Source organism: Delphinus delphis, chromosome 7 (assembly GCF_949987515.2).
Source record: "Delphinus delphis chromosome 7, mDelDel1.2, whole genome shotgun sequence".
NCBI classification, from domain to species: Eukaryota; Metazoa; Chordata; class Mammalia; order Artiodactyla; family Delphinidae; genus Delphinus; species Delphinus delphis.
Genome location: NC_082689.1, coordinates 63,132,998 through 63,158,951, shown reverse-complemented (window position 1 = coordinate 63,158,951; position 25,954 = coordinate 63,132,998). Strand labels below are relative to the sequence as shown.

Below are 25,954 nucleotides of genomic sequence, written 5' to 3'. Positions count from 1 at the left end.
TTCAAGGGAACCCATTTCAAATTTAAAATATTGCGTGTGTACCGTAAGAACAAAGATGCCTGAGTTGATTGCATCCTGTATTAGTAGGTCAAGAGCAAGGGAGAACATTAGCTTTATCAGGACTGATGAATGAGGCCAAGGAAAGATACAGGAGAGTTCAAATGTGCTTTTTTTAAAAAAAAATTATATTTATTTAACGAATGCTTGTAAAGAATTTGGATTACCTTTTGTTTTAATATTTATTTATTTATTTATCTGCGCCGGGGCTTAGTTTCAGGCATGCGGGATCTTCATTGCCCGGTGTGGGATCTTCGTTGCGTCGTGCAGGATCTTTAGTTGTGGCATGTGAGATCTAGTTCCCTGACCAGGGATCGAATCTGGGCCCCCTGCATTGGGAGCGTGGAGTCTTAACTGCTAGACCACCAGGGAAGTCCCCAAATGTGCTTTTTTATTCGTGGTACACGGGCCTTCCACTGCTGTGGCCAATTGTGGCCCGTGTACCGAAAAAAAAAAATGCATTCAGTAAATCCTTGTAGATTGAATGAATAAATAAATGAAAGATAGTTAAGGGTTTATTTTCTTATTATTACATCTACATTATTAGAACAGAGTCTTTACTATTGTTGTATATTAACAATTCCAGACACCTTGCTTAAGAATCCATTGGAATGTGGTTCTTCTAACACTTCTGTATTAGCTTGTGGCTACAAGGGACTGCATCCCAATTAAGCTTCGAGGCCAGATAATGGTTTATTTCCAATCTCAGCTGCCTTCTTGCATTTGTTCTAATTGGTGGCGATAGAAAAGTGTTGGTATTGAAACACCATTTTGCCTGGAAATTCTGCAATTCATGGTATTGCTTAGCTTCTTTTATCCAATTAGTTTCTCCAGTTTCTTTTTTTATAGTAGTAACTCAGATTTAGCCAGAAACACACAGCAGCTCCTAAGATGCCTAATGTCAAAGTCATCAGGTTCATTTCAACACAATCACAGATCAGATTCAAAAAGACAAAGGCACATTTCCAGAAACGATTTAAGTGTTTGGTTCCCTGCACCCTCACAGCTAAGGTTTAAACAGACTTTGATGGGGAAAGTCAATTTTTTCTCTCTAAGGAAACTTAAGGTCAGGTTTTCAAATGGCAAGTACCACAACTCTGGACATAAATTTTTTTTTTAATTAAAAAATAGAAGAAAAGAAAAGAAAAAAACAAAGAAGGAAATTTAGTTGGTCATTATTCCATCTACAATTCATTGCAGATGCTGTCAATGAAAGATAAATGATTAAAATGAAATCTTTGTTAAATTCTTACCTTTTCTAGTCTACCCATAGCCTGAGTGATCTTAATTCCCATAACTTAAGCTCTTTTTTTTGCATATTGATGACTCCCATATATACATTACTAGGCAGTATGTCTTATCCATACTTCAAACCATATATCCAACAGTCTATTGGACACTTCCAGCTGGACGTTCCATGAAACCACAAAGGCAGCCTATCCAAAACAGAGTTGATCGGCTTTTCCCAAAAGCTGGTACTCCTGGATTTTTAACCATGATTACTGGTACCTCTGCCCACCCAATCAAGCCCAGTACCTCAGAGCCACCCATGACCCCTTCTGTCTCAACTCATGACCAAGTCTGTATATTTCTCTCTTCCAAACACCTCTTATTCCTATAGCTTTCTTTTCATTTCATGGCCTCTGCCATTGTTCTGACAGAATTCTTAACCCGTCCTCCTGCCTGGGGTACTACCTTGCAGCTGTGCAGTTTGTACACTGCACAAAATCACCTGGCTGATGGGCAGAGTGAAGGCAGACATCTAATCCACTCTCAACCCTCGAGTCTGGTACATGGGCTCAGAGCTCTGTCCCTTCAGAGGATCTCCTTTTTCTAGTCCAAGCAAGTTGCCTCAACTAGGGAGCATCTAATACATCTTCTACTCTGTGGCCAGGACCCTGTTTAAGACCCTTCAAAGACTCCAATGACCTTTAGTATAAAATTCAGCCTTTGTAGTATTTCATAAAAGGAACTTTGAGATCTGGGCCCTGCCTTCCTATCCAGCTTGTCTCTCTCCATCTCTGCATGACCCCACATCTCTCCATCTTACCTACAGTCACTGCTTACAGAACCACTTGCAATCACCCCCCATGGCTCCCTGCCATCCCTCCCACCCGCCTCCATGGGTCCCTGCATTTGTACCTGCTGTATCCACTGCCCGGTAGACACTTCTTCACCTGCATTGCCAGCCTCCACTCAATGCATTCTTCAAGATTCAGTCATCCCACCCTGGTGGGCCTTCAAGTCAAGATTCCAGTCCCCAGTGTCAAAAGAGTGCTCCTCAGAGATGTACAGAACCAGTGCTTACCTCTGCTATCACTCTACTGCCTACACTGTTACTTTCTGTTGACTTGTCTGTCTCCTCCACTCCTTGAGGGTCTTTGTATCCCACGTGACTAGCACAGAGCAGGCATTCAATAGATGTTCACTGAGGGAATGAATGCATTCGTGTATGAGCGACTCTGTGCCTCAGGCACTCATAACTTTTAAGAAGTTTAAGTTAGGCTCTTTACAAGGAGCAATAAATGAGTGTGTCAAAGAAATTTACTTACATCGTGTATAGAATGTTATTTTGAACAAAAGCTAGAAAAGAATAATAAAATCACAGAAGAGACCATTTATCCAGCACCATCTAGAGATCAAGCACTGCGTTAGATGTGTCGATCCTTGGTCTCTTTTACTTAAATTCTCAGAACCCAATGCAGTGTGCGAATACTCTCATCCACCCCTGATTTACAGATAGGGGTATGGAGAAGGTGATACATTTTGACTTCTACCCAGCTCTACCCAGGCTTGTTGTAAGGGCATCTTCCGAGTGGGCAGGCACTTTGGGGCACTGCTGTGGGAGTCCCAGCACACTCAGGGTCCTGGCCCATCTCCCTTCACAGAGGGTTTTCTATGGGAAGGGATACCAGCAGTCATCAAGCTCAGTGGCTTTCAAACCTGGTAGCACAGGGGTCTGTGGGGAGCTCTCAAGGGCCACTTCAGGGGGTAGGATGAAATTAAATGGGCAGGGCTCAGAGCCCTTGTCCCACTTATTCAGAACATAATATCTATATGATATGGTGGGATGCTGTATAAAATTTTGTTTTCCAGCTAAAAAGTTTAAAAACCCGCTCTTCTTGTCCATTTTACCTGACTTTCCCCATGACAACACTCCTTCCCACCCCACATAAACTCACTCAGTTCAGGAATTAACAGACACAGAGGATCTGAAATGCTACACCTACCTTAGCTGTGCCTTCCCTGGGCCGGAAGTGAGCAGTGACTCAGTGGAACTCCCAGACTGGCCCAAGACAGGGCGACCTCCAGGTCTCATCCTCCCATTTCTCCTTTTTTATACTGCCGTCAGGAGCCAGAATTAAGGCAATGAGTAATGACGAAGTGGGCGTTGTGGGCTAGCCAGAGAACCTAACCACTCAAGAAACAGAGTTGCTGTGTAAAAATGTCTTTCAGATTGTTAATAACTAACTTTTAAACACAAGCCTATTTGTATGAGCTTGTGACTCTTTCAAAAGGCAAACTGATAAAGTTTGGGTGGAAAATGTCAGCATACCAGGCCCCAAGAAGCTGTTGCTGATAGAAAGTAGAAGGGCAGAGACGGGGGTGTGAAACTGCAAAGATTTTCAGATTACTAAAATTTCTTCTTAATTCATAGTAAAGGGAGGGCTCAGTCACCTGCTGTTTTCAAGCTTAAGAGAGCCTTAGTTCAATTTTAATTAATTCCTCATAGACACAGGGGCCAGCTACAGTGTTCATTTTCTATCACTTTTTATCATTTTAATTTTCTTAGAGCATGGTACTCTAAAATTTATTACCTGGTCACTTATAGTCTTACAGTTTAATTTGTGGTCTGTCTAAAATATTGAATCTGATATTTTCTATCTCTCCTTTCTTTCAAAAATATAAATATAATTTATTTTCAAATCTAAGACAAATGTTAGTCTTTGACTTATTGGTCGGTCTTCATTATTACTAATGAAAATTTATTGACCTGCCTCCACATGCTGGGAGGAAATTAGAATATAAATGGATTAAAAGTCAGTGCATGCCATTTCCCTGGTTAGGGATCTTTAAGACTCACCGGAATATTCTGAGATTGAGTTACCCATCCAAAGAAATATATATCATCAATTTCACATGTGCCAAGACAATTGCTTGGAGAATCTCAACTCCTATTAGATGTAGTAGCTGTAGGGCTAGAACATTAAGCTCAATGTTCTTATAAACTCTTTTCTGATTATTTTAATGAGGGGAAAAATTTCCATGTCTCAGTTTGAGATTAACTCTGCCTTTCTTCACTTCTTTTGCATGTGGTGCTTTTTAGGCCAGAAACCATGATAAAACAGCTCCCTTAGAAGAAACCAGTGTGCTTGGAGGTGCAAATTGCCACCTCTGCCTTGGGAAAAGGTGTCCCTTTTGAACTCTGTCCTTTCACTTCTGTTTAGCAGGAATTCTGAAAGGCTATCTATTCTGCTTCATTAGACCCTAAGCACGGATAAGCCACACGGCAGTGTTTGTTCCAACTTACAAAAGTGACAGCTCTCTCCACGCTTGCCAGTTGGAACGTGGCTTCTTAGAGCGATTTCCTCTGGGGAGGAATTTACCCATTAACCTGTGCTAAGATAAAGGCCATTCAGGGTCAGAGGCCAGAGAGTTTTTCAGTTGTAGGCAAACTCACCAGAAAAGAAGCCGAGTGACGGGTTCCACTCCTCACGTATCCAAACTCATCCTTCCGACTTTATCATTTCATTTCTTTCTGATGTGTGGGGTAATCTGCTGAGGATTCTGAAATGGTTATTAGGGTTGAAAATGCAAGAGAAAATGATTGCAGCCTGTTTTGCTTGGTTGATTCTAAAGCTGGTTTTAAATATGAAATATATAATATTTGTATATTAGGGTCACTGATATAGTTTTGAAGGCGGAGTTGAAGGGTACAATCATGCTGCTCAGAGAGGCCGTGTCTGGTCTCAGAGGGCTACCTTGGTGACGTTTGATATCAGAGCCCCCTCTTCCCCACTTTTCTAGACCCTCAACACGTCCAGGAACTGCAAAGATGCTCTTGGAAGAGGCCCCGGGAAGCTCGTTCTGTCTACACAGAGGCTACTGTGGATCCCGTTTCTAGCTGCTAAGCCGTCAGAGTTGTGGTGATTCAGAACACCGCAATTAAAGGCAAAGGGAGAGGCGGTGTCAATTTTAAAAAGCACTTGCCTTTGACTCCCCCGCAATTCTCCTTCTCCAGCTGCTTCCCCACAGTTTCAGAGGCAGGAGAGTGGAGTGCTGGGCAGGCAGGTTCTTGAGCCAGACAAGGGTTTGAATCCCAGAGGTCACTTCTCCATGAATGACCTCGGAAAAGTTGCTGACTAAACTCCGTGCCTTGGTGTTCCCCTCCATGAAATGGGTAGAGTAAGTGTGCCTTCCTGTTAGGAGGTATTGCAGGTTAAATGACGAAATGTACTTAAAACACTCAGAATGGTGCCTGGCACATTGTCTACAATAAATGTTGGATGTCACTAGTTTGTGTGTAGACAGAACACACAAGGTCAAGCATCAGCAACATGTCACAAAGGTGATGGGAGCACATTTGTTGGGAGAGAGAGCACAGTTTGGACACGAACTTCATGGGCAGGACTACAAGAATTTTTAAGCTGTATACCAACCTGTAAAACTACACATGCTCTTACTGCTCTGAAGCAAGAAATGCTCTGTGGTAATTGCCTCTCTCTTTTTTTTTTCTTTTTTCTTCTTTTTTTACATCTTTATTGGAGTATAATTGCTTTACAATAGTGTGTTAGTTTCTGCTTTATAACAAAGTGAATCAGTTATACATATGTTCCCATATCTCTTCCCTCTTGCGTCTCCCTCCCTCCCACCCTTCCTATCCCACCCATCCAGACGGTCACAAAGCACCTAGCTGATCTCCCTGTGCTATGCGGCTGCTTCCCAATAGCTATCTACCTTACGTTTGGTAGTGTATATATGTCAATGCCTCTCTCTCGCTTTGTCACAGCTCACTCTTCCCCCTCCCCATATCCTCAAGTCCATTCTCTAGTAGGTCTGTGTCTTTATTCCTGTCTTACCCCTAGGTTCTTCGTGACATTTTTTTTTCTTAAATTCCATATATATGTGTTAGCATACGGTATTTGTCTTTCTCTTTCTGACTTACTTCACTCTGTATGACAGACTCTAGGTCTATCCACCTCATTACAAATAGCTCAATTTCGTTTCGTTTTATGGCTGAGTATTCCATTGTGGAATGGAATGTACAATGGAATACAATATTCCATTGTATATATGTGCCACATCTTCTTTATCCATTCATCCGATGATGGGCACTTAGGTTGTTTCCATCTCCGGGCTATTGTAAATAGAGCTGCAATGAATATTTTGGTACATGACTCTTTTTGAATTATGGTTTTCTCAGGGTATATGCCCAGTAGTGGGATTGCTGGGTCATATGGTAGTTCTATTTGTAGTTTTTTAAGGAACATCCATACTGTTCTCCATAGTGGCTGTACCAATTCACATTCCCACCAGCAGTGCAAGAGTGTTCCCTTTTCTCCACACCCTCTCCAGCATTTATTGTTACTAGATTTTTTGATGATGGCCATTCTGACTGGTGTGAGATGATATCTCATTGTAGTTTTGATTTGCATTTCTCTAATGATTAATGATGTTGAGCATTCTTTCATGTGTTTGTTGGCAGTCTGTATATCTTCTTTGGAGAAATGTCTATTTAGGTCTTCTGACCATTTTTGGATTGGGTTTTTGTTTTTTTGATATTGAGCTGCATGAGCTGCTTATAAATTTTGGAGATTAATCCTTTGTCAGTTGCTTCATTTGCAAATATTTTCTGCTATTCTGAGGATTGTCTTTTTGTCTTGTTTATGGTTTCCTTTGCTGTGCAAAAGCTTTGAAGTTTCATTAGGTCCCATTTGTTTATTTTTGTTTTTATTTCCATTTCTCTAGGAGGTGGGTCAAAAAGGATCTTGCTGTGATTTATGTCATAGAGTGTCCTGCCTATGTTTTCCTCTAAGAGTTTGGTAGTTTCTGGCCTTACATTTAGGTCTTTAATCTATTTTGAGCTTATTTTTGTGTATGGTGTTAGGGAGTGATCTAATCTCATACTTTTACATGTACCTGTCCAGTTTTCCCAGCACCACTTATTGAAGAGGTTGTCCTTTCTCCACTGTACATTTTTGCCTCCTTTATCAAAGATAAGGTGACCATATGTGCGTGGGTTTATCTCTGGGCTTTCTATCCTGTTCCATTGATCTATCTTTCTGTTTTTGTGCCAGTATCATACTGTCTTGATTACTGTAGCTTTGCAGTATAGTCTGAAGTCAGGGAGCCTGATTCCTCCAGCTCTGTTTTTCTTTCTCAAGATTGCTTTGGCTATTCGGGGTCTTTTGTGTTTCCATACAAATTGTGAAATTTTTTGTTCTAGTTCTGTGAAAAATGCCAGTGGTAGTTTGATAGGGATTGCATTGAATCTGTAGATTGCTTTGGGTAGTAGAGTCATTTTCACAATATTGATTCTTCCAATTCAAGAGCATGGTATACCTTTCCATGTATTTGTATCATCTTTAATTTCTTTCATCAGTGTCTTATAATTTTCTGCATACATGTCTTTTTTCTCCTTAGGTAGGTTTATTCCTAGATATTTTATTTTTTGTGTTGCAATGGTAAATGGAAGTGTTTTCTTGATTTCACTTTCAGATTTTTCATCATTGGTGTATAGGAATGTCAGAGATTTCTGTGCATTAATTTTGTATCCTGCTACTTTACCAAATTCATTGATTAGCTCTAGTAGTTTTCTGGTAGCATCTTTAGGATTCTCTATGTATAGTATCACGTCATCTGCAAACAGTGACAGCTTTACTTCTTCTTTTCTGATTTGGATTCCTTTTATTTCCTTTTCTTCTCTGATTGCTGTGGCTAAAACTTCCAAAACTATGTTGAATAAGAGTGGTGAGAGTGGGCAACCTTGTCTTGTTCCTGATCTTAGTGGAAATGCTTTCAGTTTTTCACCATTGAGGATGATGTTGGCTGTGGGTTTGTCATATATGGCCTTTATTATGTTGAGGAAAGTTCCCTCTATGCCTACTTTCTGCAGGGTTTTTATCATACATGGGTGTTGAATTTTGTCAAAAGCTTTCTCTGCATCTATTGAGATGATCATATGGTTTTTCTCCTTCAATTTGTTAATATGGCGTATCACGTTGATTGATTTGCGTATATTGAAGAATCCTTGCATTCCTGGAATAAACCCCACTTGATCATGGTGTATGATGTTTTTAATGTGCTGTTGGATTCTGCTTGCTAGTATTTTGTTGAGGATTTTTGCATCTATGTTCATCAGTGATATTGGCCTGTAGTTTTCTTTCTTTGTGACATCCTTGCCTGGTTTTGGTATCAGGATGATGGTGGCCTCATAGGATGAGTTTGGGAGTGTTCCTCCCTCTGCTATATTTTGCAAGACTTTGAGAAGGATAGGTGTGAGCTCTTCTCTAAATGTTTGATAGAATTCGCCTGTGAAGCCATGTGGTCCTGGGGTTTTGTTTGTTGGAAGATTTTTTTTTTTTTTTTGCGGTACGCAGGCCTCTCCCTGTTGTGGCCGCTCCCGTTGCAGAGCAACAGGCTCCAGACGGGGAGGCTCAGTGGCCATGGCTCATGGGCCCAGCTGCTCCGTGGCATGTGGGATCCTCCCGGACCGGGGCACGAACCTGCGTCCCCTACATCCGCAGGCGGACTCTTATCCACTGCGCCACGGGGGAAGCCCTGTTGGAAGATTTTTAATCACAGTTTCAATTTCAGTGCTTGTGATTGGTCTGTTCATATTTTCTATTTCTTCCTGATTCAGTCTTGGCAGGTTGTGCATTTCTAAGAATTTGTCCATTTCTTCCAGGTTGTCCATTTTATTGGCATAGAGTTGCTTGTAGTAATCTCTCATGATCTTTTGTATTTCTTCAGTGTCAGTTGTTACTTCTCCTTTTTCATTTCTAATTCTATTGATTTGAGTCTTCTCCCTTTCTTTCTTGATGAGTCTGGCTAATGGTTTATCAATTTTGTTTATCTTCTCAAAGAACCAGCTTTTACTTTTATTGATCTTTGCTATCGTTTCCTTCATTTCTTTTTCATTTATTTCTGATCTGATTTTTATGATTTCTTTCCTTCTGCTAACTTTGGGGTTTTTTTGTTCTTCTTTCTCTAATTGCTTTAGGTGCAAGATTAGGTTGTTTATTCGAGATGTTTCCTGTTTCTTAAGGTAGGATTGTATTGCTATAAACTTCCCTCTTAGAACTGCTTTTGCTGAATCCCATAGGTTTTGGGTCGTCGTGTCTCCATTGTCATTTGTTTCTAGGTATTTTTAGATTTCCTCTTTGATTTCTTCAGTGATCACTTTGTTATTAAGTAGTGTATTGTTTAGCCTCCATGTGTTTGTAGTTTTTACAGATCTTTTCCTGTAATTGATATCTAGTCTCATAGCATTGTGGTCGGAAAAGATACTTGATACAATTTCAATTTTCTTAAATTTACCAAGGCTTGATTTGTGACCCAAGATATGATCTAGCCTGGAGAATGTTCCATGAGCACTTGAGAGAAATGTGTATTCTGTTGTTTTTGGATGGAATGTCCTATAAATATCAATTAAGTCCATCTTGTTTAATGTATCATTTAAAGCTTGTGTTTCCTTATTTATTTTCATTTTGGATGATCTGTCCATTGGTGAAAGTGGGGTGTTAAAGTCCCCTACTATGAATGTGTTACTGTCGATTTCCCCTTTTATGGCTGTTAGTATTTGCCTTATGTATTGAGGTGCTCCTATGTTGAGTGCATAAATATTTACAATTGTTATATCTTCTTCTTGGATCGATCCCTTGATCATTATGTAGTGTCCTTCTTTGTCTCTTCTAATAGTCTTTATTTTAAAGTCTATTTTGTCTGATATGAGAATTGCTACTCCAGCTTTCTTTTTGTTTCCATTTGCATGGAATATCTTTTTCCATCCCCTTACTTTCAGTCTGTATGTGCCTCTAGGTCTGAAGTGGGTCTCTTGTAGACAGCATATATATGGGTCTTGTTTTTGTACCCATTCAGCCAATCTGTGTCTTTTGGTGGGAGCATTTAGTCCATTTACATGTAAGGTAATTATCGATATGTATGTTCCTATTCCCATTTTCTTAATTGTTTTGGGTTCGTTATTTTAGGTCTTTTCCTTCTGTTGTGTTTCTTGCCTAGAGAAGTTCCTTTAGCATTTGTTGTAAAGCTGGTTTGGTGGTTCTGAACTCTTTCAGCTTTTGCTTGTCTGTAAAGGTTTTAATTTCTCCATCAAATCTGAATGAGATCCTTGCTGGGTAGAGTAATCTTGGTGGCAGGTTTTTCTCCTTCATCACTTTAAATATGTCCTGCCAGTCCCTTCTGGCTTGCAGAGTTTCTGCTGAAAGATCAGCTGTTCACCTTATGGGGATTCCCTTGTGTGTTATTTGTTGTTTTTCCCTTGCTGCTTTTAATATGTTTTCTTTGTATTTAATTTTTGACAGTTTGATTAATATGTGTCTTGGCGTATTTCTCCTTGGATTTATCCTGTATGAGACTCTCTGTTCTTCCTGAACTTGATTAACTATTTCCTTTCCCATATTAGGGAAGTTTTCAACTCTAATCTCTTCAAATATTTTCTCAGTCCCTTTCTTTTTCTCTTCTTCTTCTGGAACCCCTATAATTTGAATGTTGGTGCATTTATTGTTGTCCCAGAGGTCTCTGAGACTGTCCTCAGTTCTTTTCATTCTTTTTTCTTTATTTTGCTCTGCAGTAGTTATTTCCACTATTTTATATTCCAGGTCACTTATCCGTTCTTCTGCCTCAGTTATTTTGCTATTGATCCCATCTAGAGTATTTTTAATTTCATTTATTGTGTTGTTCATTGTTGTTTGTTTCATCTTTAGTTCTTCTAGGTCCTTCTTAAATGTTTCTTGCATTTTGTCTATTCTATTTCCAAGATTTTAGATCATCTTTACTATCATTATTCTGAATTCTTTTTCAGGTAGACTAGCTATTTCCTCTTCATTTCTTAGGTCTAGTGGGTTTTTATCTTGCTCCTTTATCTGCTGTGTGTTTTTCTGTCTTCTCATTTTGCTTGTCTTACTGTGTTTGGCGTCTCCTTTTTGCAGGCTGCAGGTTTGTAGTTCCCGTTGTTTTTGGTGTCTGTCCCCAGTGGCTAAGGTTGGTTCAGTGGGTTGTGTAGGCTTCCTGGTGGAGGGGACTAGTGCCTGTGTTCTGGTGGATCAGGCTGGATCTTGTCTTTCTGGTGGGCAGGTTCACGTCTGGTGTTGTATTTTGGGGTGTCTGTGGACTTATTATGATTTTAGGCAGCCTCTCTGCTAATGGGTGGGGTTGTGTTCCTGTCTTGCTAGTTGTTTGGCATAGAGTGTCCAGCACTGTAGCTTGCTGGTCGTTGAGTGAAGCTGGGTGCTGGTGTTGAGATGGAGATCTCTGGGAGATTTTCTCCATTTGATATTATGTGGAGCTGGGAGGTCTCTGTGGACCAGTGTCCTGAAGTTGGCTTTCCCACCTGAGAGGCACAGCACTGACTCCTGGCTGTAGCACCAAGAGCCTGTCATCCACACGGCTCAGAATAAAAGGGAGAAAAAGTAGAAAGAAAGAATTAGTAGAAGTAGGAAGAAAGAAAGAAAGAAAGAAAGAAAGGAAGGAAGGAAGGAAGGAAGGAAGGAAGAAAGAAAGGAGGGAGGGAGGGAGTAAGGAAGGAAAAAAGAAAGAAAGAAAGAAGATAAAGTAAAATAAAATAAAGTAAGATAAAATATAATAAAGTTATTAAAATAATTATTAAGAAAAAAAAGAAAAAACAAAAACAAAAAAAGGACGAATAGAACCCTAGGAGAAATGGTGGAAGCAAAGCTATACAGACAAAATCTCACACAGAAGCATACACATACACTCTCTCAAAAAGAGGAAGAGGGGAAAAAATCATAAATCTTGCTTTCAAAGTCCACCTCCTCAATTTGGGATGACTCGTTGTCTAAAGGAGGGAAGGAAGGAAAGAAAGAAAGAAAGAAGATAAAGTAAAATAAAATAAAGTTATTGAAATAAAAAATAATTATTAAGAAAAAAAATTTAAAAAAAGAAAAAAAACGGACGCATAGAACCCTAGGACAAATGGTGGAAGCAAAGCTATACAGACAAAATCTCACACAGAAGCATACACATACACACTCTCAAAAAGAGGAAAAGGGGAAAAAATCATAAATCTTGCTCTTAAAGTCCACCTCCTCAATTTGGGAATGATTCCTTGTCGATTCAGGTATTCCACAGGTGCAGGGTACATCAAGTTGATTGTGGAGCTTTAATCCGCTGTTTCTGAGGCTGCTGGGAGAGATTTCCCTTTCTCTTCTTTGTTCTCACAGCTCACAGGGGCTCAGCTTTGGATTTGGCCCCACCTCTGTGTGTAGGTCGTAGGAGGGCGTCTGTTCTTCGCTCAGACAGGACGGGGTTAAAGGAGCCGCTGATTCGCGGGCTCTGGCTCACTCAGGCCGGGCGGGGCGGGGGGGGGGGGGGGGAGGGAGGGGCACGGAGTGCGGGGCGGGCCTACGGCGGCAGAGGCCGGCAGGACGTCGCGCCGGCGTGACGTTGCACCAGCCTGAGGCGCACCGTGCGTTTTCCCGGGGAAGTTGTACTTGGATCCCGGGACCCTGGCAGTGGCGGGCTGCACTGGCTCCCCGGAAGGGGAGGTGTGGATAGTGGCCTGTGCTCGCACACAGGCTTCTTGGTGGCGGCAGCAGCAGCCTTAGCGTCTCACGCCCGTCTCTGGGGTCCGCGCTTTTAGCCGCAGCTCGCGCCCGTCTCTGGAGCTCCTTTAAGCAGCACTCTTAATCCCCTCTCCTCGCGCACCTGGAAGCAAAGAGGGAAGAAAAAGTCTCTTGCCTCTTCGGCAGATCCAGACTTTTCCCGGACTCCCTCCCGGCTAGCTGTGGCGCACCTGAAGGCTGTGTTCACGCTGCCAACCCCAGTCCTCTCCCTGCAATCCGACCTCTGAAGCCCGAGCCTCAGCTCCCAGCCCCACCCGCCCCGGCAGGTGAGCAGACAAGCCTCTCGGGCTGGTGAGTGCCCGTCGGCGCCGATCCTCTGTGCGGGAATCTCTCCGCTTTGCCCTCCGCACCCCTGTTGCTGTGCTCTCCTCCGCGGCTCCGAAGCTTCCCCCCTCCGCCACCCGCAGTCTCCACCTGCGAAGGGGCTTCTAGTGTGTGGAAACTTTTCCTCCTTCACAGCTCCCTCCCACTGGTGCAGTACCCATCCCTATCCTTTTGTCTCTGTTTATTCTTTTTTCTTTTGCCCTACCCAGGTACGTGGGGAGTTTCTTGCCTTTTGGGAGGTCTGAGGTCTGCCAGCGTTCAGTAGGTGTTCTTCCACGTGTAGATGTATTTCTGGTGTATCTGTGGGGAGGAAGGTGATCTCCAAGTCTTACTCTTTCACCATCTCCCCCTCCTCTCGTAATTGCCTCTCTTTAGGCTGGTTTTCAACTGTACTTAAGAGAAAGCCAGCAGAAATACAGGGGTTCAAGAATAAAGCCAGGTTCAAAACAAGAGCCCATCAATTCAAAGAGAGCAGGACCCTCTCCCTTTCTTGACACCAAAGCCCAACTTTTTTCTAGAATCAGATTAAGTTAACGATGTAAGGGAATGCCACACTTCTCTCTCATCATTGTCCTTTTTATTTCTGCTTAGCCTCTGAGCCATTTTGTAGGACCTGCAAGAACAGGGTAAAAGTGAAACTGAATTCTGAGGAAGAGGCTGTCCCTGACAGCATTCCCTTTCCTGTGGGAAGCCATTCAGGATTGTTCTAGAGCTGATGGATGAGAAAAATGTGCATTCTTTCCCCCACTTCTCCCCATCTCTGTGTATTTCTGAATGTTTAGAGATCCTTTTGGATACATACTCATAATAACATTAGAAAAATTAATATTTATTAAGAAATTTTTGGTGCCCAGCACAAGCTGAGCACGACAAATGCATCATCATATTTAATGTTCTATGTGCTGCTTCCAAGCAAGAATGGAATGCTGGAAAGGAAAGTCCTAAGGAACCCTCTGGTTAAAGACGGGTTAGGAGAGGGTTTAATGAGTCTAGCTATTGCAAGTGCTAGAAAGCCACGTACGCTGACATCAGAGCTGAGCACACCTCAAACCTGTGGGACTGAATTTAAATACTTCAGCAGTTTAAAGTTTTCAAAAGTGGTGAAATGAGAACAGACTTGTAGTGGAGACTGGTTAAAAATTCTAACCAAGACCTGATGGGAAGTCCATTCATTCATTCATTCATTCAAGAAATACATGCTGAGCCCCAGTAACATGGCAGGCACTGTTCTAGGCCTCGGGATATAGCAATGAGCAACACAAAATCTTTACCCTTATGGAGCTTACACTCTAGGGGTATTCACAGAAGCACAGTAAAAAATTATGTGATGTAAGATAGTGATAAATGCTAGGGCATAAATAAAGCTGTAGGGAGATAGTGACAAGAATGCTCTTTTCGATAGGGTAGCCTCTGAGGTGGTGATGTTTGAACAAGACTTGTTGGGGTTGACGTGAAGAAGAATGCCATGGGGTTATGTAGCAGAAGGAATACACGGCAGAGGCCATAGCAAGTGCAAAGGCCCTAAAGCAGGATGACATTTGGCCACTAAGCAAGAGTACCATGAACAAGGGGATTAATAGTAGGAGGGGAAATCAGAGAGGGAGCCAGGGCTCGGGTTGTGCAGATCAATAAAAATCATTTCAGTCTTTGAGCCCCTGTTGGGTTTGGGTGATTACCACATTTTTTAAATTAATTTTAATTTTTTAAAATTAAAAAAAAATAATTTTAAAAAATTAAATTTAATCATTAATTAAAATTTTTAATTTTTTAAATTTAATTACAATTTTTTAAATTTAATTTTTAATTATCATAAACCCCCTTGAGGTAAGTCTGATTAATTCATTTTAATGTTGCCCAAAGCCACCCTACTGAGCCGTAGCGTTCTCTTGGGATTCTAGAGCATCCAAGTTCATTGAGGGTGGCAGTCTCTCCCAGCTTGCTGCTGACCAGGACTTTCTCTCTCCATCAATCACCACATATTCCTAGAGCAGAAAAATCTTTTTTAAAACACTATGAGATATTTCTTTACCATCTTCACTATTTAAAAATATTTGCCCTAACCTTTTCTTATACTTGGCCAAGGCCTGATGCCAAATGGGTATTTTCTGCACCTAGGCCTTAACATGCATCCTACAATGGTTTTCTTTCTTTTAAAAGGTGCTAAAAATAACTTGGAGCACAGCTGTACTAAAGAGGAAAAATGAAGAGAATCTTAGCGATAGGTCCATAGCCCATGATCTCTGGGTTCCATTCATAAAAGAGGTCTTTCCTTTTTTGGTCTATAACACTGAGCCTAATCTGTGTAAAAACATCCAAGGATTAAGTTAATTACTGGAGAGTCCTGGGATTGTTCCCCAAATGAAATGGAGTCACAAATAATTCTAATGATGTTTTATAATAAAAGTAGAATTAAAAGACTGAAAAATATGCAACAAAGACTCTCTGGTCCATATAAAGATGAAAAAAGTAGTGTAAATTGAACTTAATATCCTACATTTTTATTATTTTCATTGAAAAGTGAAATGAATAAAAATGTGTCTTCATTTTAGCTATAGATGGGCCTAAATTAGGACATGGAAAAATCAGCTTAAGCTAAGAGTGACTCAATCCATCCAAAGAACTAAGTTTTCTTTGGGAGGACATGCCCAGATTCCCTACTGAGTCTTGTCTTGCATGGAAGGTAATGGGAATTCATTTTCTAAATCTCGTGCTGGCCCATTAGAAAGTTACTCTTTGGTTAATTCCATCATAATGTATTATTGTATTGCCAGCTATTATAATCTAGAGCTAGTCTGATGGTGCTTGTGTCTCAGGATAAGTAGGAAAGTAGCTGGATTAGTTTGCTAGGACTGCCATAACAAGGTACTACAGACTGGGTTACTTAACTTACACAGTCTCTTACTGTAGCTTAAACTACAAAAACATATTTTCTCACATTCCTGGAGGCTGGAAGTCTGAGATCAATGTGTTTGGTCAGGTTGGTTCCTTCCGAGAGCTGTGAGGGAGAATCTATTCCGTGTCTCTCTCCTAGTTTCTGGTGGTCTGCTGATGATTACCTTCGGCATCCCTTAACTTATAATACATTATCCCAATCTCTGCCCCTTCATCTTCACACAGCATTCTCCGTGTGTGTGTGTGTGTGACTGTGCCCAAATTTCTCCCTTTCATAAGGACACATCCATACTGAGTTCTAGCCAATCCTAGTGACTGCATCTGAACTTGATTATTTGCAAAGACCCTATTTCCAAATAAGGCCACATTCACAGACAGCAGGGTTAGGACTTAAGCACCTTTGTGGGGGAATATAGTTCAACCCATAACACTAGTGTACAAGAAGGTTAAATAAAAACTTCTCTCCTTTTGTAGGATTCTCTTGGATATCCTTAAAGATTACACCGAGGACAGGAGAATCCTTATAGTAGACAAATCATCTCTTTATTCATTGCATTATCAGCCTGAGTCCTCCTTCATATATTTGTATCTCTCTGTGTGTGTGTGTGTGTGTGTGTGTGTGTGGTTTTGCTTGATTTCCAGCCGTTGTATCCTATCTAACAACTATCCCTTTGCTAACAGGGCAAATTTGGAGATCAGTTATGCCAAAGGACTTCAGAAACTGGCAACCAAACTCAGCAAAACATTACAGAGCACAAAGAAAAAGTAAGTATATGGAAGAGATAAGGCAAAATCACTCCTAAAAGTAATAAAAAGCGACATATGTTCAATTCCAGCTTCCTCATATAAATGTGGTAAGTCCAGAGAGTCAAGCATGGCTTCCAGTTCTTGGGCTCTTACTGTGTGCCAGACACTGTGTTAAATGCTTTCATAGATACTCTACATTTAATCCTCACAACAATCTCTGAGAAGTCTTTTTATGATCCCTATTTACAAACAAGGACTTGAGGCTTGGAGAGTTTAAGAACCTTGCCTGGTCACACAGATAATGAATTTCAGAGCTGGGTTCATCCTGTGTCTTTGTGACTCCTAAGCTCATATTCATAAAAGGCCTTGGTGAGGATATTAACTTGGGAAGCGGTGTTGTTAAGTCGGAAGCTCTTGAAATCAGGAAGTGTGAATCCTGCTTTATCTCAAATTTATGACCTTCAGCAAGCAACCTGGCCTCCCTTGATTTCCTCCTCTGTTATGTGGAGTAACAAGATGTGCTCCATTGTGTGTATGTGTGTGTGTGTGTGTGTGTGTGTGTGTGTGTGTGTATCGGGGGGTGCATATTAAACGAGGTAATATATGTAAAGATATTGGCACATCAGATGCTGAAAAAATGTTGGTTCACATTTTTTTCAATTCAGTTGAGAATGAAGTCAATTACTTCTCTTCAGGGAGAGAAAAAAGGTGTTAGTATTCTAAAAATGGTCCATTAGTGATAATTCCTTACAAAGATTTTTGACTAATGCTTGCAGATGCCACCCAATGGCCGTGCCATTGCAAAGACCCCTTCTGATGGTAAAAGAAAGAGGGAAAGAAAAAAGGAAGGCTTCTGGAGCCCACATTCCTACTCCCTAGGCATTATCCATAACAGCAAATAATGGCTTTGAAATTGCTCTGACTTTGAGCTTGATTTTTAGGATGGTATTTTAGAAGCCTGCAAAGGAACCAGTAGAGCACAGTGGTTGAGTATAAATAGACTTTATTTAGACTACCCATGTTTAGATTCTGGCTCTACCTCTTAGCAAGTAGGTGAATTAGGACAATTTATTTTACCTCTCATTGTGTATTTAAAATGGAAATAAAACACATCGCATATAACTCCTGTGAGTAGTAAATGAAATAACACAAGAAATGTGTTTAACACCTGGCTGGAGCCAAAGCTCCCTAAGTGTTCATTATGATTTTAGTTTTGATTACCTTCTAAAGGATGGGAGGTGTAGGTGTAGGGGTGTGTGTCTTATTGTGTGGCAACCCTAGAATCCAGCATAGTGCTCCCAAGGAGTTGGCATGAACAGAATGCTTGGTTAACCAGGGTTAGTGCAACAATATTTAATAATAAGCATTAACTGAACTTTTATCTATACCAAAATCTGTTAGGTACTTGTATAATAACTCAAATTGTTTCTCTTCTAAAAGACCAGTTAAATGAGGATCAGTGAAATCAAGTGATTCTTCCAAGGTCATGCAGGAAACAAAGGGGAGCTTGTGGATTCAGACACAACCTCTGAGGCCAACGCCTTCTCCTTCCTGCTCTGCTGCCCAGCTCCTCCCAGGGGCAAATGTCAGATTCTCTTCCCGAAAGTGTGCTTGGGCTTCTTTTTTTAAAAAAAAAACAACTCTATTGAGATTTAGTTTACATGCAATAAGACGCACCCGTTTTGAGTATATGGTTTGATTGATTTTGACATATGTATACACCATATATCCACCACCAAAATCAAAATATACGTATTTTCATCACCAAAAGACTCCTCATACCTGTCTACAATCCATCCCCCAACAGAGTCCCAAGGAAACACTGATCTGCTTTTTTTCAATCTAGATTGTTTTGTCTTTTCTGGACTTTCCTATAATTGGAAGCATACAGTGGGTACTCTCTTGTGCCTGGTTTTGTGCCGGGCTTTGGATACACAGAAAGTCTGACATCCTTTGATCTAGTTCTCCCATTCTCTGGCTGCCAGGTGCAGCCTAAGTCATATGGAGGCAAACCTCTGCACCGTCTTGCTCTCAGTATGGGCACCGATCTGTCCCTTCCCCTCCATCAAAGTCTACACTGGCTCTGTCCCAGAGGTTTATTGATACAATGGGCTTCCTGTTTGAAGGCCAACTATATGTAGGAGGAAAATAGCGTCATATTTCCTAATTCTCCCTTTGTGCTGCTAGGGTCAGGGCAGAGTTACCCTTTTGTTAAATTGAGATATACTCACAAGACAGTAGAACATCTGAGTGTTTGTCCTAAAGGCCAGCAGGGAACAGGACCTAGACCCCAACCCCAAGAGCAGCACGCAGAACACGACCAGGGCTCTGGAGTTCTCCATAACTTAACTTTTCTGAGCCTCCGTTTATTCATCTGTGAAATGAAGAGCCTGAAAAGATTGTTTTTAAGGGTAGCATGCTCTCTCCTGCCTGTTCTAAGTGGCTTCTCACCCTTGGCTACTTTATTTCCCTGATTTTCTACACACATGAAATGAAAAGTGGAAATCAGGATGAAAAATGATTGGGAAAAAAACGCAGTTTATGTAATGACAATAGTGCAAATAAATGTGTTGGCAGAATTTAATCCCATGGAGAAATTGAAATAGGATTAGGGATATGAGTGCAGTTGCCGAATGCAATGGCTCAGACATGATGCTTTATTTCTCAGACTCCTGGGAAAATGACATCCACACTTGTGCTCCCTTGTTTTTGCCTCCAGCTGTGTTGTCAGTGCCTGGGCCTGGGTCTCGGAGGGCATGAAGTCGGCAGCGGACCTGCATCAGTGAGTACGCACACGCTGGCCTTGCTCCAGCCCTAAAGGGAGTCATAAATATTTAAAGTGGGTATGCTACAAATACTCCACTGCAAACTTGCACTGAGTAGATAATGCCTAACACACCATTTTATTTCCCCAGAAAATAATTCGGAAAGTAGATATAAATCCTAATACTAGGCTTGTGTGTCTTTCATGTTCTATTTCCAGAAAACTTGGCAAAGCAATTGAGTTGGAAGCAGTAAAACCAACTCATCAAGTCCTGAGTGCACATGAAAAGAAGAGAAAATCAGTGAGTCAAAATCTTTCTTTTCTCCCTGTTAAAGCAAGATTTCTGTCTTTGGCTCAAGAAGTAAAAGGTGATCTAAAGGTGCTCCTACGTTTCAGGAATTTATCATAAAAATAAACACAAACCCAAAGATTTATGTACGAGGATGTTTGTTAAAGCATTGTTTATAGTAGTGAATAAATGGAAACTTCTTCATCATCCAAAAATAAATTACAATGAATTCAAGCAACGGAATACTATGCAACCATTAAAAATCTTATTGCAGCAGAATTTAATGACATGGGGATGTAGTGCTAAATTAAAAAACAAGCTGAGAAAATCTAACAATATAACTGCAGTTTTGTAAAATAAATGTGTGAATATATGCATAGAAGCACCTCCCCAGAATGTTGATAAGAATTATCTCTAGATAGTGGAATTAGAGGTTATTTTTATTTCATTTGTTTGTACTTTTTTGTATTTACATTGTTTTACACTGAATAGATACACCATTTGTAAATAGAATTATAAACGCAATTTTTTAAAGGAAATGCTTCTCTATACTTATAACCTTGGAATTAGGTAAAAGAAATACTAGGTATAATCATCAAATAGCCTTAAAATTGAAGAAAAATAACTAAACAATTCTTTCAGGGCACCTGGTCCTCTTGTATGGCATATTCTCTGGTCTGTCTGTGTAGTTTTCCTTCCAGAACAATTTCATTTGTGTTCCATTTTCTTTTTATTTGCATGTAATACAGTCAGTAAGCACTTTAAAATATATTTTCAGGCAACATGAAGAGGTATTTAATAAACACTGCTTAGCTCTGATAGGGATGGGGTCATGGTCATTATCTGTGTCAATGACAGGTACAGGTGAGAAGTTCAGAGCAGTAATAGGAGGTATTTGAGAAGGGCAGGGGCAGTGGCTAAGGGGAGTTTCAAGTGATCACAGCCAGATAAAGCAGGTCTTAAAGGTGGTAAGTCCATAGGATGAGGGGATTTGTGAAAGCCCTGATGGAAGAGAAATGATACCAAAAAAAATTTATTCAAACATATGAAACTGAGTCAGGAAATGGAATAGATGTTTAGTGGGCATCCATGTATTTTTACCAGAATGGATGTTCTCCTTAGGGCTAGGGTGATGGGGGAAGTTTACAGGAATTACTAGAAAGTAATATAATCTTCTGCCTTTGCAAACCAACTTAATAAAAGCCAAACACTAGTCTATACTTCATTAATAACAAAATATTTTCATACCACATAATAATATGATAATTACTAGAATTTCCTTAGTACTTACTAAATTAGTCACAGTGCTATGATCACAGTGCTTTAGATAATTAATGTCATGGTCGCCTCAGAATGCTGGTCCAGTTTATAATCTTCTTTTCAGCATTTGCCCCTCTCTGTTGCACCCCTATCACCCTGCCACATTTTCTCACAAAAAAGTTGAATTTTTTAAAGTGAACTTGTTCCATATTTCGGCAACATAGAGTCAAAAGTGACATAGTGCATAAAATTATTTTAATTGTATTTGTTGTGCTAAACCACATATTCCAAATTTAATGAACTGAAAAAGAAAAAAGTACAGTGTTGCTAGATCTCAGAGTGGTTGAGTAATGGCTGATCTGTGGGTTTTGAAGAAAGGTCTATGGTTCAGGAGAAAAGGTTCTGCACTAACTGAAGTCTGATCTCCTCAGGAGGTTGCCTAGTTCCATTTTCATCATTTACTGCCCCATTGGCTATTTTAAAGTAGGAGAAAAAGTTAATTATGGTTAATAATTCAATCTTTTTGAAATTAAAGCAATATTCACTTTAGAGGCAATAAGACAGTTAGTAAAATTAGCACTGCTAGGACTTTTACTGAATCTCATGGTATTAAAATTTGGGCCACATGGAATAATGCTGAAGAGGAAGTAATGGGACTGGAAGAGATACCAAACTATGCAAGATACTCCTCCACACAGATTGTACCCATTTATATTGTTTCTACAGAGTTATATATTAAAAATAATTATCTTACCAAATACATTCAGGGTAAATCTTGTGAAGAGATTCTTGACCTGAGGAAAAGAGACTCGACTACTTTTCTCAGGAAATATGTCCTCTATAGGATTTTAAAATTCCACTTAATTGTGCTACTAATTGTACCAGAATTAATAAGCCAGCACTGTGACTCAACAAGAAGACAGCAAAAAAAATTTTTTTTTCTTTTTTTCCCTTCGATAGCTTGATAATGAAGTTGAAAAGACAGCAAATCTTGTCATTAGCAACTGGAATCATCAAATTAAGGCAAGTATACACAAATATCATTTGTGTAAACCCAATTTTCAGGATTGAAGCTTTTGGCTTTTGTACAAATGTGATCGTGTGTTTTAGTGTCAGTATTTCTAAGTGCTAACTGAAAAGCAAAATGTTTTCTCGTCTGAGTTATTATATAGATATATCTTTCAACTAAATCAATAGAGGAGCAGAACTCTAAATATGACTTTTATTTATAGCTAACATGTGGTGTTTATTGTATGTCAAGTGCTATATATTTATGTGTTGAATCATCACAAAAACCAACCAGTGTGTTATATGACCTTGTGTTGTCCCATTTTATAGATGAGTGGGGAAGCAGAGACACAGAGGTTAATAATTGCTTAATGTTACAAAGCTGGTTAATGGTTGAACCAAGAATTATTCCAAGTCACTGGGCTCCAAGGTCACTGCCCTTAAGCATTACCTACACTGACTGCCTCTCTGTATAATTTGAAACTTAGGGCAAGATATGAATACTGAGTTTTGGTTTTATCTTTTATAAGAGCATTTGTGATCTCTGTCTCACCAGTGAGAGGAGCACAGTGACGGGTGGGTAAAGATGTGTAAAGGGGGATTCCTGTATTGGTTTCACAAGTATGTACGGCCCATTCCTTGTGCACCACACTGTACTAAGACATGGTTCTTGTTTCCATGTAATTTAAAATTTAGTTGGCTAGATAACATGTGTGCAGGAAAGAGTGAATGACTTCTAAGGAGAGGAATTATGATCTGGTGTGAAAATTTAGAGCATATCATTACAGGGTCTTAAGCAGAGATAATCACAGGTGGTGCCTCTATATATATATATATATATATATATATATATATATATATATATATATGATTATTCTAGAACAATCCAGTTTAGGAGGAATTCATTTCTAGTAGGAAGGACTAGAAGCCAGTGGAAAGGGAATCTGCTCGGAAAACCCAATGATTCCCTTTGAGGGGACTTGTGCTACCAAAGTTGAAATTCTCTCTTTCATCTCCAAAGGGTTGGTGCCCAAAGAGAATTTTCTTTCCCAAGTAGATGGCCATGAGTGCAAAAAAAACGGAGACACCCTCAGAAACAGGCGGCCGCATCTCAGCCCTCAGTGTTGCCTCTGAAGCTCCTACTGGAACCAAGGACCCCATAAGACAAGGACATTAATCAGAAATGTTTGAGATAAATGAATTTCTATGCCCATAATAACAGTCCTGGTAAAGGGATGCTCACAAGAATCACTTTTATAGTGAATATTTAAAGGTCCCATGAACAAGGGTCCAGTCGTTTGTTTTCAGTTTTGCTCTTGATTTTATGAGGTTTCTTAAACAGAATTTGTTTTTAAAAATACATTCTGTAAATATTCAGCTTTCACAGGAAATGCAATACAATGGACCAAAAGAGAAACTGCTCAGTAACTGCTGCTGCTTTCAGGAACAAAAAAAAAAATCTTTTTTTATTTCCCAGTTTCCATCAAGTAATTTTTCTAAATAGAACGATTTTATTTTTTATGAAGATTGACAGAGAAATTAGAGAACATAAAATGCTTGCACTATAATAGCTTTCTCTCCAGTTACAATTCAAGGGATTCAGCATGTCAGTAATGTGGTGTAGTCTGTTTTGGAGACTCGAATGAAGAGCCTTAAAGAACCAAATGCTCCTGGCTCCTACTCTCATTTATCAGCAGGCATGTGACTGACAGAAGATGGAGGGGAGGGTCTCTGAGCTTCTTGTTCCTTGAAATCCATTTTGTAGAGGTTTCATATGTTTAGAGACCTTCAGAAGGCTTTGCCTCTGACTTCCTAGGGAAAGAAAGACCTGGACTTTTCCCTTCATTGTCTGGTTTTACAGTCATTGCAACTTGAGGTGAAAAACCATACCATCTTCCAATCAACCCAGTTCCTGAATAGGCTAAATCCAACTCAAACCAAATGCTGTTGGCTTTATCTCTGGAGCATCCTGTTCTGCCAAGCTGGGACTGTATAGGGAATGACGGATCACCCACATCATAACCCAGGCCAAGGCTGGAGGCATCAGCAGAGTAAGGGACTTTGAATGCTGCTTCCTTCCTGACCCCTCCCTCCCTGCCCACCACAAATGCAGGGTAGTTCACGAGATGCCAGGCAGATGCCCAGCTCTCAAGCCCAGGCATCAGGGAGCAAAATTGTTCTTTTGCTCTAAGTTTTAAGAGAGCATCTTAAAATGACCTCAATTGTGGCCAGGCAGATTTAAAAGAATGATGCCAGCAGTCTTCCATGTTTGTTGTGATTTTTTTGGCGGGGGTACGGGGGGTGGTAAAGCCATTGCCTTCCATTATGCTAGCTAGAACAATGTTTTGGAAACTCGCAAGCCTTCGGTGATTTAAAAAAATGTATAACCCTCTTGAATGAACTCAGTGTAATGAAAAAAATACACAGTGGTTCTCAGGGCAAAATGTTAGCCACTGTGATATTTTAGGCAGATTTTGAGGTGAGGGCAGAAATGAAGAACTAAACATACACAATCATTCAAGCTAGCACGTGAACATGACTTGTTCCAGAACAGAAGAGTTTTTCTCTTGATATCAGTTTCTGATCCTTTTTTGCTTTTTTTGTATGTTTTTGACTCTAGGCCAAGAAGAAATTGATGGTTAGTACCAAGAAGCATGAAGCGCTTTTCCATCTTGTAGAAAGCTCCAAGCAAATTACGACCGAGAAGGAGAAGCAGAAGGTAACCTCTCATGGCCGGCTGAGTGCATATGGCTTAGAGATGGATGGGCTTCCTGCCCTTAGCTATGAACACAGGAGAAGTGGCTGATTCCCCCTCTGTGCGGGGTCTCTGCAGGGCTGTAGTGTGGCAGAATATGAGAAGGATCCTAAGTTATTCCTGGTCTCCATATATATATATTTTTTAAAGATCTTTTCCAAAACAATATTTATTTATTTTGGCTGCTCTGGGTCTTAGTTGTGGCACGCAGGATCTTCCTGGTGGCATGCGGGCTCATAGTTGTGGCATGTGGGCTTCTTGGTTGCAACATGCAGACTCTTAGTTGCGGCATGTGAACTCTTAGTTGCTGCATGCATGCGGGATCTAGTTCCCTGACCAGGGATCGAACCCGGGCCCGCTGCATTGGGAGCTCAGAGTTTTACCCACTGGACCACCAGGGAAGTCCCAGTCCTCATATATTTTCAAAAGGTATTATTGACAGATGACAAATTAAACCAGTGGTGTCCAATATATATATATTTTTAAATTATCTACTGTGTGCTGGGCACTGTGCTAAGTTCTTTTTTTTTTTTCTTTTTTATTAATTAATTAATTTATTTTGGGCTGTGTTGGGTCTTCGTTTCTGTGCGAGGGCTTTCTCTAATTGTGGCAAGCGGGGGCCACTCTTCATCGCGATGCGCGGGCCTCGCTATTGCGGCCTCTCTTGTTGCAGAGCACAGGCTCCAGACGCGCAGGCTCAGTAGCTGTGGCTCACAGGCCTAGTTGCTCCGCGGCATGTGGGATCTTCCCAGACCAGGGTGTGAACCCGTGTCCCCTGCAATAGCAGGCAGATTCTCAACCACTGCGCCACCAGGGAAGCCCCTCCAATATTTTTGATAAGGAGCCCGATTAAACACCTCTCAGCTCACACCCCAAATAAGTAAAAAATATATACACATAGCATAATGAATTATATAATGTACTTTATGAACATTATACAACATAAAAAAGTAGAAATATTTGAAGGATGTGGTAAAAATGAAATAATATTTTCAGTGATTAGCTAATCATGATGTCTTCATATAGTGATTAAG

The 25,954-nt window shown here is 40.4% G+C and overlaps 1 protein-coding gene across 2 annotated transcripts in view; it reads left to right on the top strand.

The window, feature by feature from the left end:
• NOSTRIN (nitric oxide synthase trafficking) overlaps positions 1–25,954 on the top strand; it is a 63,271-nt gene that overhangs the window by 10,227 nt on the left and 27,090 nt on the right. For both annotated transcript variants that reach the window (XM_060016636.1, XM_060016635.1), the window contains 5 exons: positions 16,779–16,862; positions 19,564–19,626; positions 19,828–19,909; positions 22,118–22,180; positions 24,786–24,884. In XM_060016636.1, the coding sequence (XP_059872619.1) occupies positions 16,779–16,862; positions 19,564–19,626; positions 19,828–19,909; positions 22,118–22,180; positions 24,786–24,884 (391 nt within the window). The remainder of the gene's footprint in view (positions 1–16,778; positions 16,863–19,563; positions 19,627–19,827; positions 19,910–22,117; positions 22,181–24,785; positions 24,885–25,954) is intronic.